Source organism: Callithrix jacchus, chromosome X (genome assembly GCF_049354715.1).
Source record: "Callithrix jacchus isolate 240 chromosome X, calJac240_pri, whole genome shotgun sequence".
Classification (NCBI taxonomy): domain Eukaryota; kingdom Metazoa; phylum Chordata; class Mammalia; order Primates; family Cebidae; genus Callithrix; species Callithrix jacchus.
Genome location: NC_133524.1, coordinates 109,145,249 through 109,164,303, shown reverse-complemented (window position 1 = coordinate 109,164,303; position 19,055 = coordinate 109,145,249). Strand labels below are relative to the sequence as shown.

Below are 19,055 nucleotides of genomic sequence, written 5' to 3'. Positions count from 1 at the left end.
GGTGTCTTTGTAATTAAGCAGCCCTTCTTCCCCATCCCCCTTTCTTCCTTTGATCCAGCTTTTTAAGGCCTTTTTTCCATTTGGAGACAAGAGGAGTTTCTCACACTTTCCTGTTCCCCTCTTAACGTTTCTTGTCCTTTACCTCAGAAAAGTCCCCTGAGGTTCTCAAGATGGTTAGAAGTTTTGTTTTGTTTGGGGCGTGGGGGTGGAGTGGGGGAGTTGTTACCAGTGAGGAGGAATAGAGGATATATTCCCGCTTGGGAAATGCTTGCGACCAGGTAGCCTCCTCCATGGAGACTGAGCATTTGGAATGCATGAGAACAGTCTATTCTTGGGGACTGTCTGGTAGAAATTGTCCTTTGCACCCATTAAGCCCAGCTTAAACACATTGAAAGGGGTGGGGAGAGGTGTGTGTGGTCGTAGTGGAGCCTTTTAGGATGGTAAATGGGTAAATGTTTCCAAATCTCCTATTACATCATCTCTTTCTCCCATGGATTCAGTAGGTTTAGTGATCTGCTTGACAAGTTAATTAGCTGGGGACTAAACCAATTTGTTTAGAATTGTGATCCATTGATTTCCTGTCCCCAGGAATTTTTGTTGGTGTTTTACTATGATGTGTTGTCTTTAGTCTTACTTACTTTTCCCTCCTTGCTGCCTTTTGTGGACTTTGGTCCAAAATCTAGGGTTCCACCCCCAAGTCAAAGGTTAGAATTTTGTCCCGGGAACTAAGGGGGTATTAAACAGGCTGGCCATACTGCATTACTCTCCTCCATGGTGGGCTTCTGACCCCTTTTAACCCAGAGAAAGGAGGGAAGTCGCCCCTTCCACACACAACACACACAATCTGAACAAAAAAGAAAAAGAAAAAGAAAGAAAGAAAATAGGAGGTCATTTGCTTTATAAAAGAATCCACAACAGGTTTCTTTGTAAGTACTAGCTTTCCTAGTTAGTGCCTTTAAACTGTGACTTGATATATAAAAATTCACTCTAACTGGGCCTTCTCAGAAGTATATTTATTGCATAAAGGAATACATAAGAATTTGTAATGATTATCGCTTAAATGAAGTGAGGCCATTATTTGGCCTTTGAAATCTTTTTGTTATATGGAATGGAGTTAGTTAATTGTCTAAATCATGCTGGCTTGTAATAATGCTGGCCACGTTAGCTCCGGCCTACAACTGCTTGCAGAAGAGAGCTAGTATTACTTTTTGAAAAAAAATCAGACTTTATAGATTTTGAACAATTCTAAGGCTGAGACTATCCACTCCATATAGGTAAAATATTTTATTTCCAGTCACTGTATTTGACTTACCCAGGGATCCAGAAAGTTATTTCTAGTAAATAGTGGCGACTGATGCCATTTTTAACCTAAGAATCTGCAATAAGATTTCCTAGTGAGCCTATTGGTGAGAAGGATCTGGGCTCTAGGCCCAACTGTAACTCGGTTTACTACTTCTGTTAAGTTTTTTTTTCCACTGTAAATTGTGGGCTCGGACAGGGTGATTTTGAGAGCCAGTTCTCATAAGTTTAAGGTTTTCTTTCTAGGCCTCAATATCTAGTATGAATGTGAATGATTGCTACTAGAAGGAAGTGCAACAGTTGTTAGAAATTCAGTCATCTAGTCATCATGTTAAAACAAAAGATCCTGTAAGGATATATCAATATAGATGCATTATGTTTTATATTTTAACAACTCCAAATTAAGAAGCTAAGACTCTGCCTAAAACTTTATCAAGAATTCCATCATCCTAGCAGATCACCTGCTTTCATTTTTTCTAGTTCCTTTCAAGTCCTGGTTCCTGTACTAACATGAATTTTAGATAATTAAAGCCACAGATATATGCAATGTTGCTTTTCAATAAGAGCCCACCTTAGACTTAGCTTTGTAAACCCATGTGGAGGAACGAAGGCAGAATCTGACCGAGGACACATGAAGACTCCCATATATTTTGTTTCTCAAATACCAGGAGACGTTAACAGATATAAGTAATCCCTAAACACTTTCTGTGATTCAGGAGTTGTTCATGTATCTAGCAAGGCTGTTAATTCAATTCCTTTGACCTCCTGTTATCTCTACCCTATTCTTGTTAACAACAACAACAAACTAGGGTTCTCTGTTTACTTTGTCTATATCAGTTGGCAATGATTCTTAAATCACTGTATGGTGATATCCCATCAAGTGAGTACAAATTTGGGTGGACTATGAAGTCTCCAGAATGAGTAAGGAGAAGCAGGAAAGCACAGATATACTTGTTTTATAGCATGGAAAATAATATGTTTAAATTAGGCGAAAAGATAGCAGAGAAACTAAGGACTTTAGACAGTTAAATAAAAGACATTAGGTAAGCAGCAGAATGTGCCGTGCATAATGGGTTCTTCATCCGAGATCTTCACTATGTAGTAAAAGTTCAGTTTCATAGACCTTTAATTTTCCTTTGATAACAAAAGTATGGTATACATGTGATCTTTAAGATTTGATGAATTCACTGGGCGCTGTGGCTCACACCTGTAATCCCAGCACTTTGGGAGGCAGAGGCAGGTGGATCACCTAAGGTCAGGAGTTCGAGACCAGCCTGACCAACATGGCGAAATCCTGTTTCTACTAAAAATACAAAATTAGCTTTGCATGGTGGCACATGCCTATAATCCCAGCTACTTGGGAGCCTGAGTCACAAGAATCCCTTGAACCCTAGGAGGTGGAGGTTGCAGTGAGCCAAGATCACACCATTGCACTCCAGCCTGAGCAACAAGAGTGAAACTCTGTCTCAGAAAAAAAAAAAAAAGAAAAAAAGATTTGATGGATTCATTCCTGGAAACCAGTGGCTCATTGTAAATTAGATTAAATTTCTCTAACTGGAATAGAAAGTGTGGTACTGGTTTTTAGTATTTAGAAAATACCAAATAAGTAACAGAAACTTTTTTTTTTTTTTTGGTAATATATGATCCTGGAGAAAATGCAAATGAACATATTTGCCAATGTTTCCTGAGGCAGTTCTTGAAAATCTACTCTTTTAAGTCTGTGGGCTTGCCTTGACATTTGTAAAGGCACTTTCACTCTCACCGTAACTCCATGAAATATCATTAGCTTGTGTGACTTGAAGCCAGCCTTTGTGACTTGAAGCCAGGATCTGGTTTTCTCTGCCCAGCCCCTCTCTGGCTTACCATGTGACCAAGGGTAAATGAATTAGCCGCTCTAAGCTTCAGTTACCCTTCTGGGAAGCAAAGATATTAATACCTTACAGAGGTGTTTCAGCATGCTTCATATTGGGCACATGCTTTGAGGTCATTGGATGAAAGGTGTTTGCATTATGGCAAAGCAGACTTATTATAGGGTCTTGAGCAGGTGTTCCTTTTTAATGAGCTTTGCTCTCTTATAACATCCAGTGCCCTTTGGTGCCCCATTGCCTTACTGACTGTAATTACCATTAACCCAACATTTGGATTATTGGCCCTCTGGCTTTTTGGAAAAAAAATTAAACAGTTTTGTACTGTGTGGTAAGTTGAGGTACAAATAAGAGGACTCCAGCATCTTCCAGGGTGGTGAAAAATAGCTTCAAAAAGAAACATTAGTTGAAAAGGACCATAGAGATCAGTGAGTTCTTCAAAGCTCCTCCAAAAGATGAAAAAGAATAAAGCAAACGTCTGTGTGTATGTGAGCATGCGTGTTTTAAGGGAGAAAGTTTTCAGTAATATTTGCTTGTGACACATACTGATGATAGCCAGTAACTGAATCCCAGCCATTGTAGTGTTTTATACACAGCTGGTTTTTATTAATGATGGAATATTTATGCTTGCTGTACAATTCGTGGCTCATTTCCATGTGTATGTCAGAACTTAAATACCCCCAAAAGAAACATTAAGACAACATGAAATATAAATGTGGCCAAGCTAGGAAGGGTGGATTTGGTGGGAAGTGTCCCTTATTCTTATTGGTGACGCATCAGACCACAATAACCGTGCCCCCCCGCCCCCACTACCAACTTTAGGCATTGATGCTGATTTTTTTTCCCCTTATATATACCCCATAGCAAACTTCATATCTTGATCTTTTTGATATGGACAAATGATCTGCTCTCCCCTTTATAATGCAGATAAAACTGATGTATGTGTTTTTTAAGAGCATATTTTCCCTGCACATGCTTCTCATTATCCGAGAGGCCTGGACTCAATCAGTAAAGGAGCAGAGAAACCACATAATTGAAAGGAGAATGACGGTGGTGCATACTTGGAATATTTGTGGGAAGGGGATTGCTGACATCAGAAAATGTAGTGGCCTGAGTGTTAACAGCATTGAAGAGAAATCAGCTTTCTGTGTGTCCGTGTATTGAGAATTATTTTTAAGGGAATAAAATTATGGGCCAGGTTTGACATCCTTTTATGAAGTTGCCCTGGAAACTTTGATGAAGGTTGTTAAAGAATAGCTCAATTAAAACCTTCCCCATTAGGAAGCTAATTAGTACATCCTTTACTCATTTTGGTTGTTTTCAAGGGGCATGTATTTGCATTGAATTAGTGACATTTGTTCCATGTGATAGCAAACTAAGATAAAAATCACAGATGGGGAAAATTATTTAGATTGCCTGTTTTGAAGAAACCTAATTTCCTCTTTATTACATTTAGATTTTCAGTTCAGATTTTTGTTTTATAATATTTATATACAATGATCACATTTTAGTGTGGTAGCCAGTTTTGCTTTCTGGATCATGGGCTTGTAAACCAAAGCTTATTTGAATTTGCCATATGAATTAGGGAAATAGGACAAATGACAAACCATTTTATTAAGGTAAGATTTGATTTTTTTTTTTGTGCAGTTAGTTTCTCTTTGGTCTCTGTGTGTGCCTGAGAGAGAGAGTGGGGGAGGCACATTGTTTTTGTTTTTAAAGCAGACAATTTTTGGAGCTAAGAAAATTTTGATGACCCCCTTTACTCCCAGGAACATTCTATCTGCCTCAGGCTGCCAGTTGGGCTTTCGTTAGGCTAATATGATGAATTTTCTGACTTGGTGCTTTCTGTGACCAGGCTAAGCGGTTCTTCCTTGGAAGCCTGAAGGAGAGAGGTTATGGTGAGAAGAGGAGTGCAAGATTTCTAGCAGTTCTTTTTTGCTGTATTTCATCTTTTTTTGGGGTGGGGAGTGAGTACTTCTGAGATTTCAGGGCTGTTTGCAGTAGAGTCAATGCTCTGTAGCTAAATATAAAATGTGGGTCTGTTGTGGCCCTCCTTTGTCCCCATCACTTCAGGAGATGGTTATTCTGTACCTAGGTTCCCTGATGCTGTGCCCATGACATAGATGTATGCCTGCAATGGTTTGTGCAAGTGAGAAAGTTAGTTGAGTTATATGATTTGTGATTTAACTGGTCTCACCGTAGTCCTTCCCGGGAAGGCATAGTTTAGATGCAGTTCTGCAGTGGCACCTCAGGCAAGGCAGGTTCCCTGTGCTTGCAAGGCAACAGCAGGAGGAGGAGGGGCTGCCTTCTGCCTTCAGAGAGTGACTCAAGCCCTTCGGTATGAAGATATGAAATGCTGGCTCCTGTCCATGCACCTGCTGGATGCCACACCTGCAGTCAGCACCTGAGCCCTACGCAGACACAGAAACCAGACTGAAGGCAGATGAGGCTCCCTTCAAAAGGGGTGCAGCAAAACAGAGAGCTCCCAATTATGTGAGCAGACCCCCACTGGGGATTGAGTTTAGTCATCCCAGTGTTGGCATGGGGAAACATCTTATTTTCCTTTTTTTTCTTGTTGTTAAGATTATTTTCTTTCAGATGCAGCTCACTCACTTAGGTATGATACTGTTGGGGTGCGGGAGTTTGCTCTTTCCTGATGAATTTCTCTTGTGAACTGTCCTCCTAAAAACCAGAGAGGCAATTCTGTGGAGGGTTGTGTTTTGAACCAAGCACACAGCAAGAAGTCATAAGACCTGGGTTTTGATCCTTGCCCTACCAGTGGGCAACAGTGAAATTCTGGTCCAATTAGTTATGATTAGCTATTTGTTCTGGACTTGAGCTTCCCTCGCCAGTTCTAAAATGGAATTAATCACATCTACCTTTATTTCCCCACAGAGCTGCTGAGAAGGACAAATAAGATAGCAGAAGTGAAAGAACTTTTGTCTCCTTAGAAGGAAGACTGAGAAACTAAAGGTAATATTATTATTATTCCATGTCTTTCTTTGTTTTCTTCTGCTGCTGTGGCCTCTAGCAAAGTTTTGGGGAAGTTATCATTCACTCAATATGCAACTATTAAGCACATTTTATGTACCAGTTAATGTTTTAGGTATTGGGATGGATACAATGAAAAATCACGCACCCAGCCCATGCCCTCTAAGATCTTACAGTCTAGCAACTTCCATTTCCATTTCTGGCTCAACCCGTAACAGTGATTGCTACCTGGGCACTCAGAAGCTTAAAAGGTGAGAATTAACTTCTTTTTTTCTCTCTGCACTACATCTGGGGATTTCTGTCCCTGGAGCAGTATATTCCAAGGTCTAGATTGGAGATATATGGGAGGAAAGCCATAGGGACAAATAAAGGATTTTCTTTCCCTCCCACATTTGCAAAGTACCTAACTCTTGAATGATCATTTTTTTCCAGAAGTCCATGTTTAGTTTCATCTTGGGTTCTGTGGTGTTCCTAATCAATATGGTCCAGCCATCTCTTATGACCTTAGCTGTTATCCTTATGCTAATGAATCCCAAAGATATATCTCGACCTATCTTTGATGTCAAGTTGGTCATCACATTCCATGTCTTCTATTCAGCTCATAGGTTTTTGATTTTTCCTCCTCTTGGAAGCTTTTTCAGGTAGCCTGGGGTTTTTGGCAGAGCTCTCTGTGTTGCTGGAGCTATTAGCTCATACCTCTGTTCTCCTGTTGAATTGTGCCTCCTCTGCTTGACTGGGAGCTCCTCGAGGACTGGGATCATTTTTTTGTTTGTTTGTCTTTTTGAGACGAAGTCTTGCTCTGTTACCCAGGCTGGAGTGCAGTGGCGCGATCTCAGCTCACTGCAACCTCTGCCTCCCAGGTTCAAGCAATTCTCCTGCCTCAGCCTCCCGAGTAGCTGGGATTATAAGCACCCACTACCCACTACTTCACCTGTCTAATTTTTGTAGTTTTAGGAGAGAGGGGGTTTAACCATCTTGGCCAGGCTGGTCTCGAACTCCTGACCTCATGATCAACCTGTCTTGGCCTCCCAAAGTGCTAGGATCATAGGTGTGAGTGAGCCACTGTACCCAGCCGGGCTTTGCTTTACTTTTTTATTTATTTTTTTGCCACCCTAGGGCTTACCTAGTACAGTGTCTGGCTACAGTAACTGCTCAGTAAATGTTTGTGGAAAATATGCTGTGATAAGTGTCATGATAGAGAATTTATTTTCCATATTGAGCAGAGTTGAGGTCAGGAATAGATGGAGAGGGATTAGGGAAAACCTTCAAAGAGAAGGTGGAAAGCAGAACTGCCTTATTTTGGGAGTTCTGGCTAAGAAGTCAAGGAGAGAATGCCTGTTGTGTCCACTCTTGCTAAACCAAGGGCATCTCTGGACTATTGCCTCCCCTGCTTTAGGACTGGATGACTTTTATGGTCAGGTCTGCAAATAAACCTGTGTATAATACATTGACCATTTAAGACAGGTGTCACTTAGTCATATAATGTTAAACAGAGCTGACCCTAAGTGTGCCACCTTAACTGAGGCTGAAAATAGAGCTACACACACAGGCTCATTGATCATGCCTGCTTAGTTCTATACAGCAAAGTGTTCCTTAAGATATATTGAAGATTGGGATCTAAAAACTGACAAATTCAATTATCAGAATGTAAGCAGGTTGGATCATAAGAACTGAATGTCTTCAAGCTGACTGTCAGATCTTTCCAAGGGCAAAAATGAAAGATGATATAAGCTATTACAGGCCATGAACCTGTTCTCACCCACCTGATGCTTTTACTAATTAGCTTCTTGGCTGAGTGGCAATTTGGGGCAAGTGCACGCAAGCTGGATTCACAGGGGAGCCTGCATTCCACTCTGCCATTTTGCAAGCCACTGGGATACTACACTGCTTCTCTTGGCTTCTTTCCCTCCCAGGAGCCCTGCTCTGCCCTGGTGGAAAAATGAGAGCAGGAGAAATTTTCATTAAATGAGGGAGGGATTTCATGGGACTGTGGTGTTTTGCTAATTTTATTTTTTAGTGGGTTGTCTAAAAACATTTATGCTTCTTGGCCCATCAGTTTCGCTTCTGGGATTCTATCACAGAGAAACAATCTACAGTATTGAAAAAGGTTAAATCACAAAGATGTTTTTGTAACATTATTTAGACTGGCATAAAATTGGAAGCAATTTATATATCTTAATAATTGAAGAATGGGTAAGTGAATGCTGATACACTTGTTTAATGCACTATTATGCAGCCATTACAATGTTATGAAGTTATGCTACAACACGGAAAAAGTGTTTATGACGAAGTGAAATGCAGGATCCAAAATTACATCTTATTAATAATTCATTGCTTTGTAAAAACACAAATACACATAGGAAAAATAATGTTAACAATGTTTAAGTTGAGGTGCTGGGATTATAAGTGATTTTTTTCTTTATTAAAATATATGCATGTGGTGCTTATATTACTTTTAAAATAAAATATAAGTAGATATGAAAATGGGTGGTCTGCCATTGGAGGTTAGAGATTGGTAAAGCAGGCAGCTTCTAGGTGTATTCTTCAACTTTTCTCACTTTAGGCTCAATCTGATTATAGGGTTCCTTTATACTTTTCCTGAGACAATAAGGAAGGGGATGTGATGACATTGTCTACTCCTCTTTTGGAGTGGATGTTTGTGCTGGGGGGGTAGAGGGAGGTGGCAGCTGGATTCTCCTTGCTACGCAGTATGTCACTGGTCACATGCACTTGAGGGTTGATCACATTTGTTGCCTATAAACATATTCAAGGTAATTGCTTCAGAGCAAAGCAAAGTCAAACGGGGACCAAAAACAACCAAGACCTTGAGTTACCATCTCAGAAACGGATCTCACACTGATCTCCAGTAAGATTTGCAAATGCCAAGGCTTTGCTTTGGTTCTTAAAATAATTTTTCAACCTAATCTCACAGGTTGGTGCAAAAATAATTGCGGTTTTTGCAATAGAGTGTATTAAACCATTCTTGCATTGCTATAAAGAAATACCTGAGACTGGGGTAATTTATAAAGAAAAATGTTTTAATTGGCTCACTGTTCTGCAGGCTTTATGGGAAGCATGGTGTGAACATCTACTTGGCTTCACAGGCAAGGGCCTCAGGTCAGGAAGCTGGCAATCATGGCAGAAGGTGATGGGGGAGCAAGTACATCACGTGGCAAAAGCCAGAGCAGGAGACAACAGGGGAAGGTGCCACACATTTTTAAACTACCAGATCTTGTGAGAACTCACTATCAGAACAGCACCAAGAAGTTCTGCCCCCATGATCCAATCACCTCTCACGAAACCTCACAATTCAACATGAGATTTGGGCAGGGACACACATCCAGACTATACCACAGAGAAGCAAAGAAGAGTTGGGGCTAACTTCTCTTAAGCCTTTTCTTAAACTTGTGCTAGATTTAAGTAAAAGCAAATGCCAAGATGGTATGATGTTGAAAAGACCTGGAATAGGGTCCCTGGAAACATCCATCTGTGGAGGTTCATGTTGCTGTTCAATCCATCTCACATCTTAGCCTAAAAAGAGAATTTGCAAAGCTATTCTATAATAATTCTAGCTAAACACTTCCCTCATACCTCCTTGAATTTTCCTTCCTTTCATTAACATTTTACTTCCAATGAAACTGGAAAAGCAGTGGTAACATTAAGGCAGGTTTATAGCCTTTTAAAACCAGGGTCAATTCTATGTAATAAATAGTTATTAAGCATCTTCTTTGTACAAGCAAATAATGCTAGATAATATGTTGTAGTGGAAGGGCTCTTGTCCTAGGTGTTATAAAGACTTTCATTTTGGTACTGGCTCTCTCTCTCTTATCCCTTAGAGGCCTTGGCATCTTCATCTATAGAAGAAGAGGGTGGGACCACTAGGTGGTCTCCCAAAACATTTCCAGTTCTGGCTTTTAGTGATCTAAGGACCCCTGTGTAGTAGACTGAGTTGTAAACAAAGGTTTCTTAAAAAAAAAAAAACATTTCTTCATAAAATTGCTGTATACTTCTTAAAAAAACCTACTTAAAAATAATAGTTATAGTAATAGCTTACTTTTATTGAGGCCTTACTATGTGCCAGGCTCCATGCTTAGCACTTTAAATGGATTAATTCCCTTAGTGTTTATAATAATCCTATGAAGTATGAGCACCATTATCGCTATTTTGCAGATGATGAAATTGAGACTCAATTCATCAAGAATTGATGGCAGATCAAGAGACGTGTACAAGGTCTGTTAGTAAGTCATAGATCCAGGATTTAAACTTGGGCAGTGTGATTCTAGGCCCAGACTCTGTACCATGGTGCTTATGATGCCTATCCATTACCTGTTGAAAGTTTAGGGATAACCTGCAAAAGGACTATTGTTTTTCGCATCCCAAATGAGATTAATTGGTATCTTGGGTTGCAAGACTGTTGGGAAAGGTATTCTCTAGGGTACTTTGGCTACAATGTGGACCAACCTGAGAGAACATAAGAATTTACTGGGGCATCTCACTTTTTGTGAGAGGTTTTGTGTGTGTGTGTGTGTTTGTGTGTGTTTGCACAAATATATACACATAGGTGCAGGAAAAACTTTGAACTGGCCCCTTTCCATTTATCTGGGAGTCAAATTGGATGAAACAAGTTGACAAAGATTTGGCAGCGACACAGGTTTCTTAGACTTAGATTCTTCATCCTGGTTGGAAGAATGAGAGGTAGGGGCAGAATGTGGGAGGGTTTAGAAGAGGGAATAGAAAGAAGATATTATAGGTATATTGCACAATTTATTTGAAGGGTGGGAATTTGGTCTTTCCTGACCCCTAGTAATGTTGATTTTCTGGGACTTGTCTTGGGAAACATCAAGGCTCTCATTAACATGTTTTGGCTCACCCTCCCAGGTGTATTGGGAGAGGCCAATGACTGCAAATGGAGTAAGAATTTAGCTTGGCCTTGCTTGCCTGTCGTTGTTAAAGAAGAGTCAATTATATAGATTCGAATTACATTTTAAAAGACAGAACCACAGTTACTCTTTTTTTTCTATCAAATATTCTCAGAGACATTCTGTGTGCCCAGGAGAAAGAAGGTTATTTTATTGATTGAAGATGGTGTCAGACCCCTGGCAGCGGCATGATTAAAGCTATGGGGAGATTAAAGGTTACAGAATTCATACTGTTTTAGTTCTTGTGCATGAAACAAGGAGCATTTTCCTTTCCTTCTCTAATAAATAAATGGAGTAGTGTTTTCCTCATTATGTGACTCTTGACATGTAGATGAACATAAGTTCTAAGAAAAAATAGTAAACTGGAGAGGACTCTGCAAAGCTTTTATCTTAAGCTGATTTCTTTTTCTCTTTCAAACAGAAACAAAGATGGCAGGAGGGATGTGAGGGTAGGGGAACGATCTGTGTTCAGTTAACATAAAGTGATTTGGGTTTTCAAAAGGATATTGAGGGGCCGAGTGTGGTGGCTGACGCCTGTAATCCCAGCACTTTGTGAGGCCGAGGTGGGCAGATCACCTGAGGTGTCAGGAGTTCAAGACCATGCTGGCCAATGTGGTGAAACCCTGCCTCTACTAAAAATATGAAAATTAGCCAGACATGTTGACACACATCTGTAATCCTGGCTACATGGGAGGCTGAAGCAGAAGAATCACTTGAACCTGGGAGGCAGAGGTTGCAGTGAGCTGAGATCCTGCCACTGCACTCCAGCCTGGGCAACAGAGCAAGACTCATCTCAAAAATGAATGAATGAATGAATGAGTAAATAAATAAATGATACAGAGAACAAAATTGAGAGAAGAGAGTAAGATCTTGCACAAGTAAAGTTTTCTCAATGAGGAGCTGAGTATCAGGAGAAAGCCAGTAATATCAGCATGAAGATCTAAATAGTACTGGAAAAGAATCATATGGTAGTTTCTCTCCAGAGACTCAAGTTTAAAAGCCTTGGGCTGTTTTCTGGCGTTTCAGTTGGAATACAAGGATGAATGTTTTGTTCAGAATTGGACAATAGAAGCATGGTGGTTATTTACCATAGCTCTGTTAACAGTCCAGCTTTGATTCCCATTAGTAGTTGTTCCTCTGCTTCAAAATTAGGGGAGACACCGTAAAATAATTACCTTGCAGATTGGAGATGATTTTGCTTTTGATCATGATTATATGTTGTGTCAAAACAAGATGGAAAGACGTTTCCATGTTTGTTCACTCTATATCTGTTCACTTTATTTTTGTCAACATTGCAAGGAAATAATGTTAAATGAGTCACTGTGTCATTTTGTGAATTTTTTTAAAACTTAAATGTTTTGTACACACTCTCAAAATACAGAGATATTTGTGTACTTCTTTTGCATTGCTTTTCTCCTCACATGGAGTCACTGGTGTGGATTAAGCCTTTCCTTTAAGTGATATGAATGAATCATAGATAGGCCAGGACAGAAGATAGGAATGTGGTTCATGTGCATGTCACTTAACTCAAACTGCTGAGTCTTAGAGTCATTTTGATTAGGCTGGGAGGGCTTTGCAGAGAGTCCAAGCAGAAATTAGACATAAGGACTATCTCAAATCCAGGTTTATTAGGCATTTACATCTAGTCTATATAATGTACCTCTGTGAGTTTTCTTTGCTGAGACACTGGGGCAATGGAAATACCAAGAAAGCAATTGGCGGCATCTTCTGCTTGGAGAAGGGTTGCACTCTGTGTTGAGGAGGGCAGTCTACTTTCCTACTCCAAGAATGGATGGACCATTGGTCAGGATAGTCAGAGTGTAAGCTCCATGAGGGCAGGAATTATATTTTATGTGTCTTTGTAGCCCTCACTGTGTCTAGCATGAAGCTGACAAATGTCTGGAATAGTCGATGTGCAATAAATACTTAATGGCTTGGTTGAAAAGAAGTTTTTTTTTCTGCCCATCTGAGGTTGAGGCGCTCAAATTGGGAGCCTCACTGAGTATTATTATTATTATTTTTTTGAACAAAAACCTACCTTATGATGACTGCCCTCCCTTCTGGGAGGTGGGACAGTGAGCCTTACTAACCTGCCCTGCTACTAATAGCAGTTTAAAGGTTGCACCCTAAAGGTGACAGTGGTTTTGGTTTTTATCATCATCCACCATTCCAACTGGGAGTGGAAGCAGTAGCTTTCTAGGGCTGCGAGGTCAGAACAGAGCAAGCCTTTCTAGTCTCAGACCTGAACATTTCCATCACTGGAGACCGGCCTGGCCTTCTGGACACACCTGCTGGACACTGAGGTTTCTTTTCTGCCCTAGTGGAGATGGACTCTGCTACTCATTTAAAAGCCAAGCACCATAGGAGGACAACTCATTCTCTTGGAAGAACTGGTTTGATTAACTGCTGGCCATTGGTGGCAAAATAGAAACGACGTTTTTATTTCTCCCTTCCCCTCCTGAACATTTCAGAGTGACCAGTGGTTGGACTCTTGGCGGCGCTTACCCTGAACCTGAGTGTTAGGGGAGAGGGAATCTGCCGTTGCGGTTTCTGGAGCTGCTCATAAGCAAGAATTCCCTATCCTGTTCAAGGCTTTAAGCCTAAAAGAAAGCAGAAATAGGTATGGAATATCTCCGTTTGAGTGTATGTGTGCTCACGTGTGTGTGTATGCATGTGTGCCTGTGTGCATGCTGGGTGGGAAGGGTGTGATGTGGGAGGGGGTGGTATAGTTTTCAGGGTCTAGGGCAGCTCAATGTCTGCATTTCCCTGCTTTGCAGGGAGGGTTCGTGAGTCATTTTTGCTTTAATACCATACATGTTCCTGTTTCCATTTTTTGAGCAAGGAACAGTAATTTGGTAGTCATCTCTCTAGTTTTGGGCACCAAAAAAGATTTATATATTATGTTTGTTAGCCTATCAGAATATCCCAATTTGACAGTCCTGAATGGACACTGGGAGGAAGGGAAAAGGAACTGGGTTGCTTAACCCACTGGTGTGCTCTTCCTAAGAGGTTATGATAAAAGGGACTTTGGAGGGTCCCTTTGTGTTGTCAGACTGCCCAACACAGCAGCTGGAAGCCAGGTAGCAGTAACGAACAAGAAGTGAAGAAAGGGAGAAGAGAACTTTCTTTATATACTATACATACATTCTGGGCCACTCATTCTGCATGACCAAAAGTAAGGGGTTCATGTTTCCAGAGAGACTACAGGCCACTTAATGTCATGGAAATAAGAGCCTGGGAGCCAGGGATCCAGAGTTGTCCTCTGGAAACCTGATACTGGTTAAATTGACCTTTATCGTGACTTTTTGTGTAACATTGTGTTCATTCTCCACCAATTACTTAAGATCCTTAGAGCGAAAGTTTCGTTACTGAACATCAGTATTTAATTCCAATACTTAACATGACAGATTCTGTCCAAAGAATTTTTGAATCTCTAATGAATTAGTGTGTACTATACAGTGCTGAGAGAGAGAGAAGTCATCTAGCACTCATTTTTCAGTTGAGAAGATAGAAGTCAAGAAAAGACGAATCAGTTGTTTATCCCATAAACCAATAGTATGATTCAAATTTGAATATTAAATTATGTTATTAAAGTTATCAGTTTCAGTCAACCCATAGTACCGTTTTAGAAGAATTGGTAGTGAGGGAGGTATATGCTAATCATATGCCCTTTCCAGAAGGATGACCTTTATATTTTTCAATTTCTAAATTTTGTCCAAGGCACACTTCAAATGAAAGCAGCTTCCCCTTTAAGCTTTTCTTACCCAATAACAACAGCAACAAATCTCAATGACTATTTCTGGAGGGCCGAAAGAGCAACTTTGTCGGTAATAAGTATTCCAAGTCCTTCCCTTATTAAGCCAAGGAGCATCCAAAATGGACACTACAAAAAGGATTTTTTAAAAAGATGTTTCAGAGCCTTATGAGATCAGAGGAAAAGATTTGCATCAAGGCAGGGATCATTACTATCTGGCGCAAGCCAAGCAATCTTCACTTTTTATTTTTTTGAGTCTTTATTTTGGATTTTGTAGTTCTCTTCATATACTGAGGTGCTTTACAAATTCTGTCATGGGGTGACTTTCCCCACTGTCCTGCCCCCACTTCCACAGCCATTAGAGTTGGGTTTTTAATTTAAATAGAATACAGAGAGATGAAGCCTGTGAGTGTGGACCTTGAAAGGTTACACACTTTGGCTACCCTACTTGACTGTTCCAGGTTTCTCAAGCGTTCTTAGGAGTTAAGTCCAAATTAAATATTTAACTCATGCTGAAAGTGAAAGAGGAAACCTAGAGCTCTTATGCCTCCACGTTCCTCCTCATATCAGTGCTAGAGTCCAGAATCCCCAACAGTCTATTAATTTTAGACTCAGTTCTCTACTTTGTTTCTGCGATAGAATCCTCACCCTCCAATATCCATTTTGTTTCCTTTAGAGGACTAATTTATCCATCAACTAGGTGTTAAGCTTCCTGTTTCCCCTTCCCAGGTCAAGGGCAGCCCAGGTGCCCAATTTCTCTCTCTCTTCACAAGGCACCACCAGCAATAGAGATGAGAAATTCTGAAGAACAGCCAAGTGGAGGGACCACAGTATTGCAGCGTCTGCTACAAGAGCAGCTTCGCTATGGCAATCCTAGTGAGAATCGCAGCCTACTTGCCATACACCAGCAAGCCACAGGGAATGGCCCTCCTTTCCCCAGTGGCAGTGGGAACCCAGTCCCTCAGAGTGATGTGTTGAGTCCCCAAGACCACCACCAACAGCTAGTGGCTCATGCAGCTCGACAAGAACCCCAGGGGCAGGAAATCCAGTCAGAAAACATCATCATGGAGAAGCAGCTATCTCCTCGAATGCAGAATAATGAAGAACTCCCGACCTATGAAGAAGCCAAGGTCCAGTCCCAGTACTTTCGGGGCCAACAGCATGCCAGTGTTGGAGCTGCCTTCTATGTCACTGGAGTCACCAACCAGAAGATGAGGACCGAGGGACGCCCATCAGTTCAGCGGCTCAATCCTGGAAAGATGCACCAAGATGAAGGACTCAGAGACCTTAAGCAAGGGCATGTCCGTTCCTTGAGTGAACGACTAATGCAGATGTCACTGGCCACCAGTGGAGTTAAGGCCCATCCACCTGTTACCAGTGCTCCCCTCTCCCCACCACAACCCAATGACCTCTACAAGAATCCCACAAGTTCCAGTGAATTCTACAAGGCCCAAGGGCCACTTCCTAACCACCATAGCCTGAAGGGCATGGAACACCGAGGCCCCCCACCAGAGTATCCCTTCAAGGGCATGCCACCCCAGTCTGTAGTGTGCAAGCCCCAAGAGCCAGGGCACTTCTATAGTGAGCATCGCCTGAACCAGCCAGGGAGAACAGAGGGGCAACTGATGAGGTATCAGCATCCCCCTGAGTATGGAGCAGCCAGGTAAGAGAGTTCTCTTTCTGTCATTTCCTGACCTCATCCCCAACCAGCTTCTGCTGTGTGTTGGGAATCTTACGGAAGGAATGGGCAGGTGTTTGGTATAACAAACTGCAATGCATGGCAGGCCTCTGGCTTAGTGAATTGCCTGCCAACCTGAACTTGTAGCCTCTTTAGCCATAATTGGCACTGTATTAGCATTCCCTTAGCTTTGTAGGTTGACCATGGCGTCAACTCCCTAGTGGATGAACAGGAGCAGAAGTCTTGATTTCAGCAGCTATTCACTGTCCTCTCTCCTAGGATGTTGAAGAAGGGGTCTGTGTTTCTCTGAAGCCCTCCTAGAGAAGTAGAAACAAATGATCTTGCACATTAATTAGTCCAGAATATCCTATCACTTGCACATACTCCCCTCTATCATTTATTTTTGCAAACAACTCTGTATATTTCTTGTCAGTTATCGTTTTCCATAGAATTACCATAATTCTTCTGGACACTAGACAAACACCCAGATGTTATGGTGGGGGAGCTATGTATGTATGTAGGTTCAGAATGTTACTTGCCTTATACTTGCAGTTTATGAAGGTCTGAACTGTTTTGTCTTTTTTTGGTAGAGAGTTTATTAGTTGCCTGTCACATTTTTAAAGCTTTGAGTTAAATTCCCATTACACTGTAATAGAAATTTTGGTCAGATGCTAAAATACAGGAGGAAAAATATTACCATGGTTCCTGTCTTATATATTTAGTTGTTCCTATATATACTTCTTAATTATTCAGAGGTCCATTGTCCCCCTGCTGTATTCACTAGACCTTATGATTCTGTGATTCTGTTCATTGTTCCTATTGTTAATATTTGGGCTATGTCTCTGATGAGTAGTATTTCAACATAGAGGGAAGGGGAAAAGGCTTAAACCGTGGGCACCGATGGTGGCATTTAAGTGTGGTATTCCTGCCTCATGACAATGAGTAATGATGGGTGGCCATCAGGTTTGAAGTGCTTGGTCCGAGGCTGGCCTTCATCTCTATGCGGCTTACAGACTAGGTCTGTGATGTCCTTTGATGTTTACCTCTTTGTCTCCTGTACTCTACTTGCTCATTTTGGAAAAAATATCTTGGCTTGAAGTTCATTGAGTGACTCAGGAGAAAAGGCAGTCGGGGGTGGAGTAGGGTGAAAGTAAGAGAAGGCACCTAGCATTTCCTGGTATTTCTTTTTTCCCCCTCCAGGTCCTGTTTTTTTTTTTAGCTAGAGGCAATTCACTTTGGACTCCACCCCTAACTTTTTCAGTTTAGGATTTTTTTTTTTCTCTTTTTACCCAGGTTGATTTCCTAACCCTTTTCAACCTACTCTGTGCAGTTTTCAAAGGGCAGGAACCTATGTTCTGATAAGTGTCTTGGAACAGGAAATGGGGTAACCAACAGGGCCATTCAGGTTTAAAACAGAGCAAGAACCAGATTCCCATCTGACCAATGAAACTGAAGACCCAGGGGTGGGTTGGTCTGTTCAAGACTGCTTCACTTAATGGAAACCCATTCAAGACAGCAAAATGTCGATGAAGCTGGGGGTTTTTTGTTTTGCTTTTCCCATCAGTATGGAAGAGTCTGTCGATGGGGCTGACGTTGGCTGCCTTGTGGGAGGGGAGTGTGTTGGCTGGGGTGTGGAGCAGAAGCCACAGCCCCACTCAGCACACAGCCCGCCTTCCCAGGAAAGCTATTTTGAGAACTCATTCACCAGTATTGTTGGTGATCTGAAATGACTCCCACAGTGTTTGAAGCTAGATGGAAAAGCCCTTTGATCTGCCTAAATAAATAATAAAGAGCCCAAAGAGGTTTTCTTTTCTTCCCATGCTGATTAAACCACCAGAGAAATTTAGCTGCATGTATTTTACAGGAAGATACATATTTTTTATCCTCCTACCTAAGTTATCTGTGGATTTCTCTTTTCTTTCTGTCCTCAAAAGCGAGAGTCCATACTGATCTACCGTTGTTGAGTAGCATTTTAATACACAGTTTTGCTGTAACGGTTTTTTTCTCTATGGGAGAGGAGCGGAATGCTTGATAATGCTTGATGAATAAGCAAACCTAAAATGGCCCTAGTGGGAGGATGCTCCATATGAAATTTGGGTCTGCATCAGGCAAATTCTGGCTGTAAAATTGTTGCCGGGACCTACATGAGGGAGTGGCACCTATTGACAAATTACTGGCAAAAGGAGGTGGTTGAACTGCTTTCCAGAAGGGTACTGCTTTTAGGTGCTGACACATTTTCCCTCCTTTATTTCCTTTAACCAACTAGCTATACAGTTTGTGAGTACCTTTCCTAGTAACTGCTGCTAGCAGCAACCAATTAGAAGACTAAATTCTGAGTCCTTAATCCACAAATTACGGATCAGGATGCAAAGCAGGCTCTTTGAGCAAATTGCTGTTAAGAAAACATTTGTTTCCTTTTAGAGGTGCAGTGAACTGCTGGAGGTTTGCTGTTAAAATGAACAAAATGTTACAAACAATCCTTTTATTACTTCATCTTTCCTATGCCCTCCTCCCTACTTAAAAAATAAATATCTTCAATGCCCAGAACT

At 41.2% G+C, this 19,055-nt stretch overlaps 1 protein-coding gene across 5 annotated transcripts in view; it reads left to right on the top strand.

The window, feature by feature from the left end:
• The window catches only part of AMOT (angiomotin), a 64,709-nt gene that overhangs the window by 2,437 nt on the left and 43,217 nt on the right, over nt 1-19,055 (top strand). For 2 of the 5 annotated variants that reach the window (XM_035289764.3, XM_035289766.3), the window contains exons 2-4: nt 6,060-6,137; nt 13,546-13,694; nt 15,558-16,491. In XM_035289764.3, coding sequence (XP_035145655.1) covers nt 15,620-16,491 — 872 coding nt within the window. In that variant the 5' untranslated portion in view covers nt 6,060-6,137; nt 13,546-13,694; nt 15,558-15,619. Of the gene's footprint in view, nt 1-6,059; nt 6,138-6,258; nt 6,407-13,545; nt 13,695-15,557; nt 16,492-19,055 lie in introns of all 5 variants that reach the window. The other 3 variants (XM_078362455.1, XM_035289767.3, XM_078362456.1) reach the window with 3 other exon arrangements.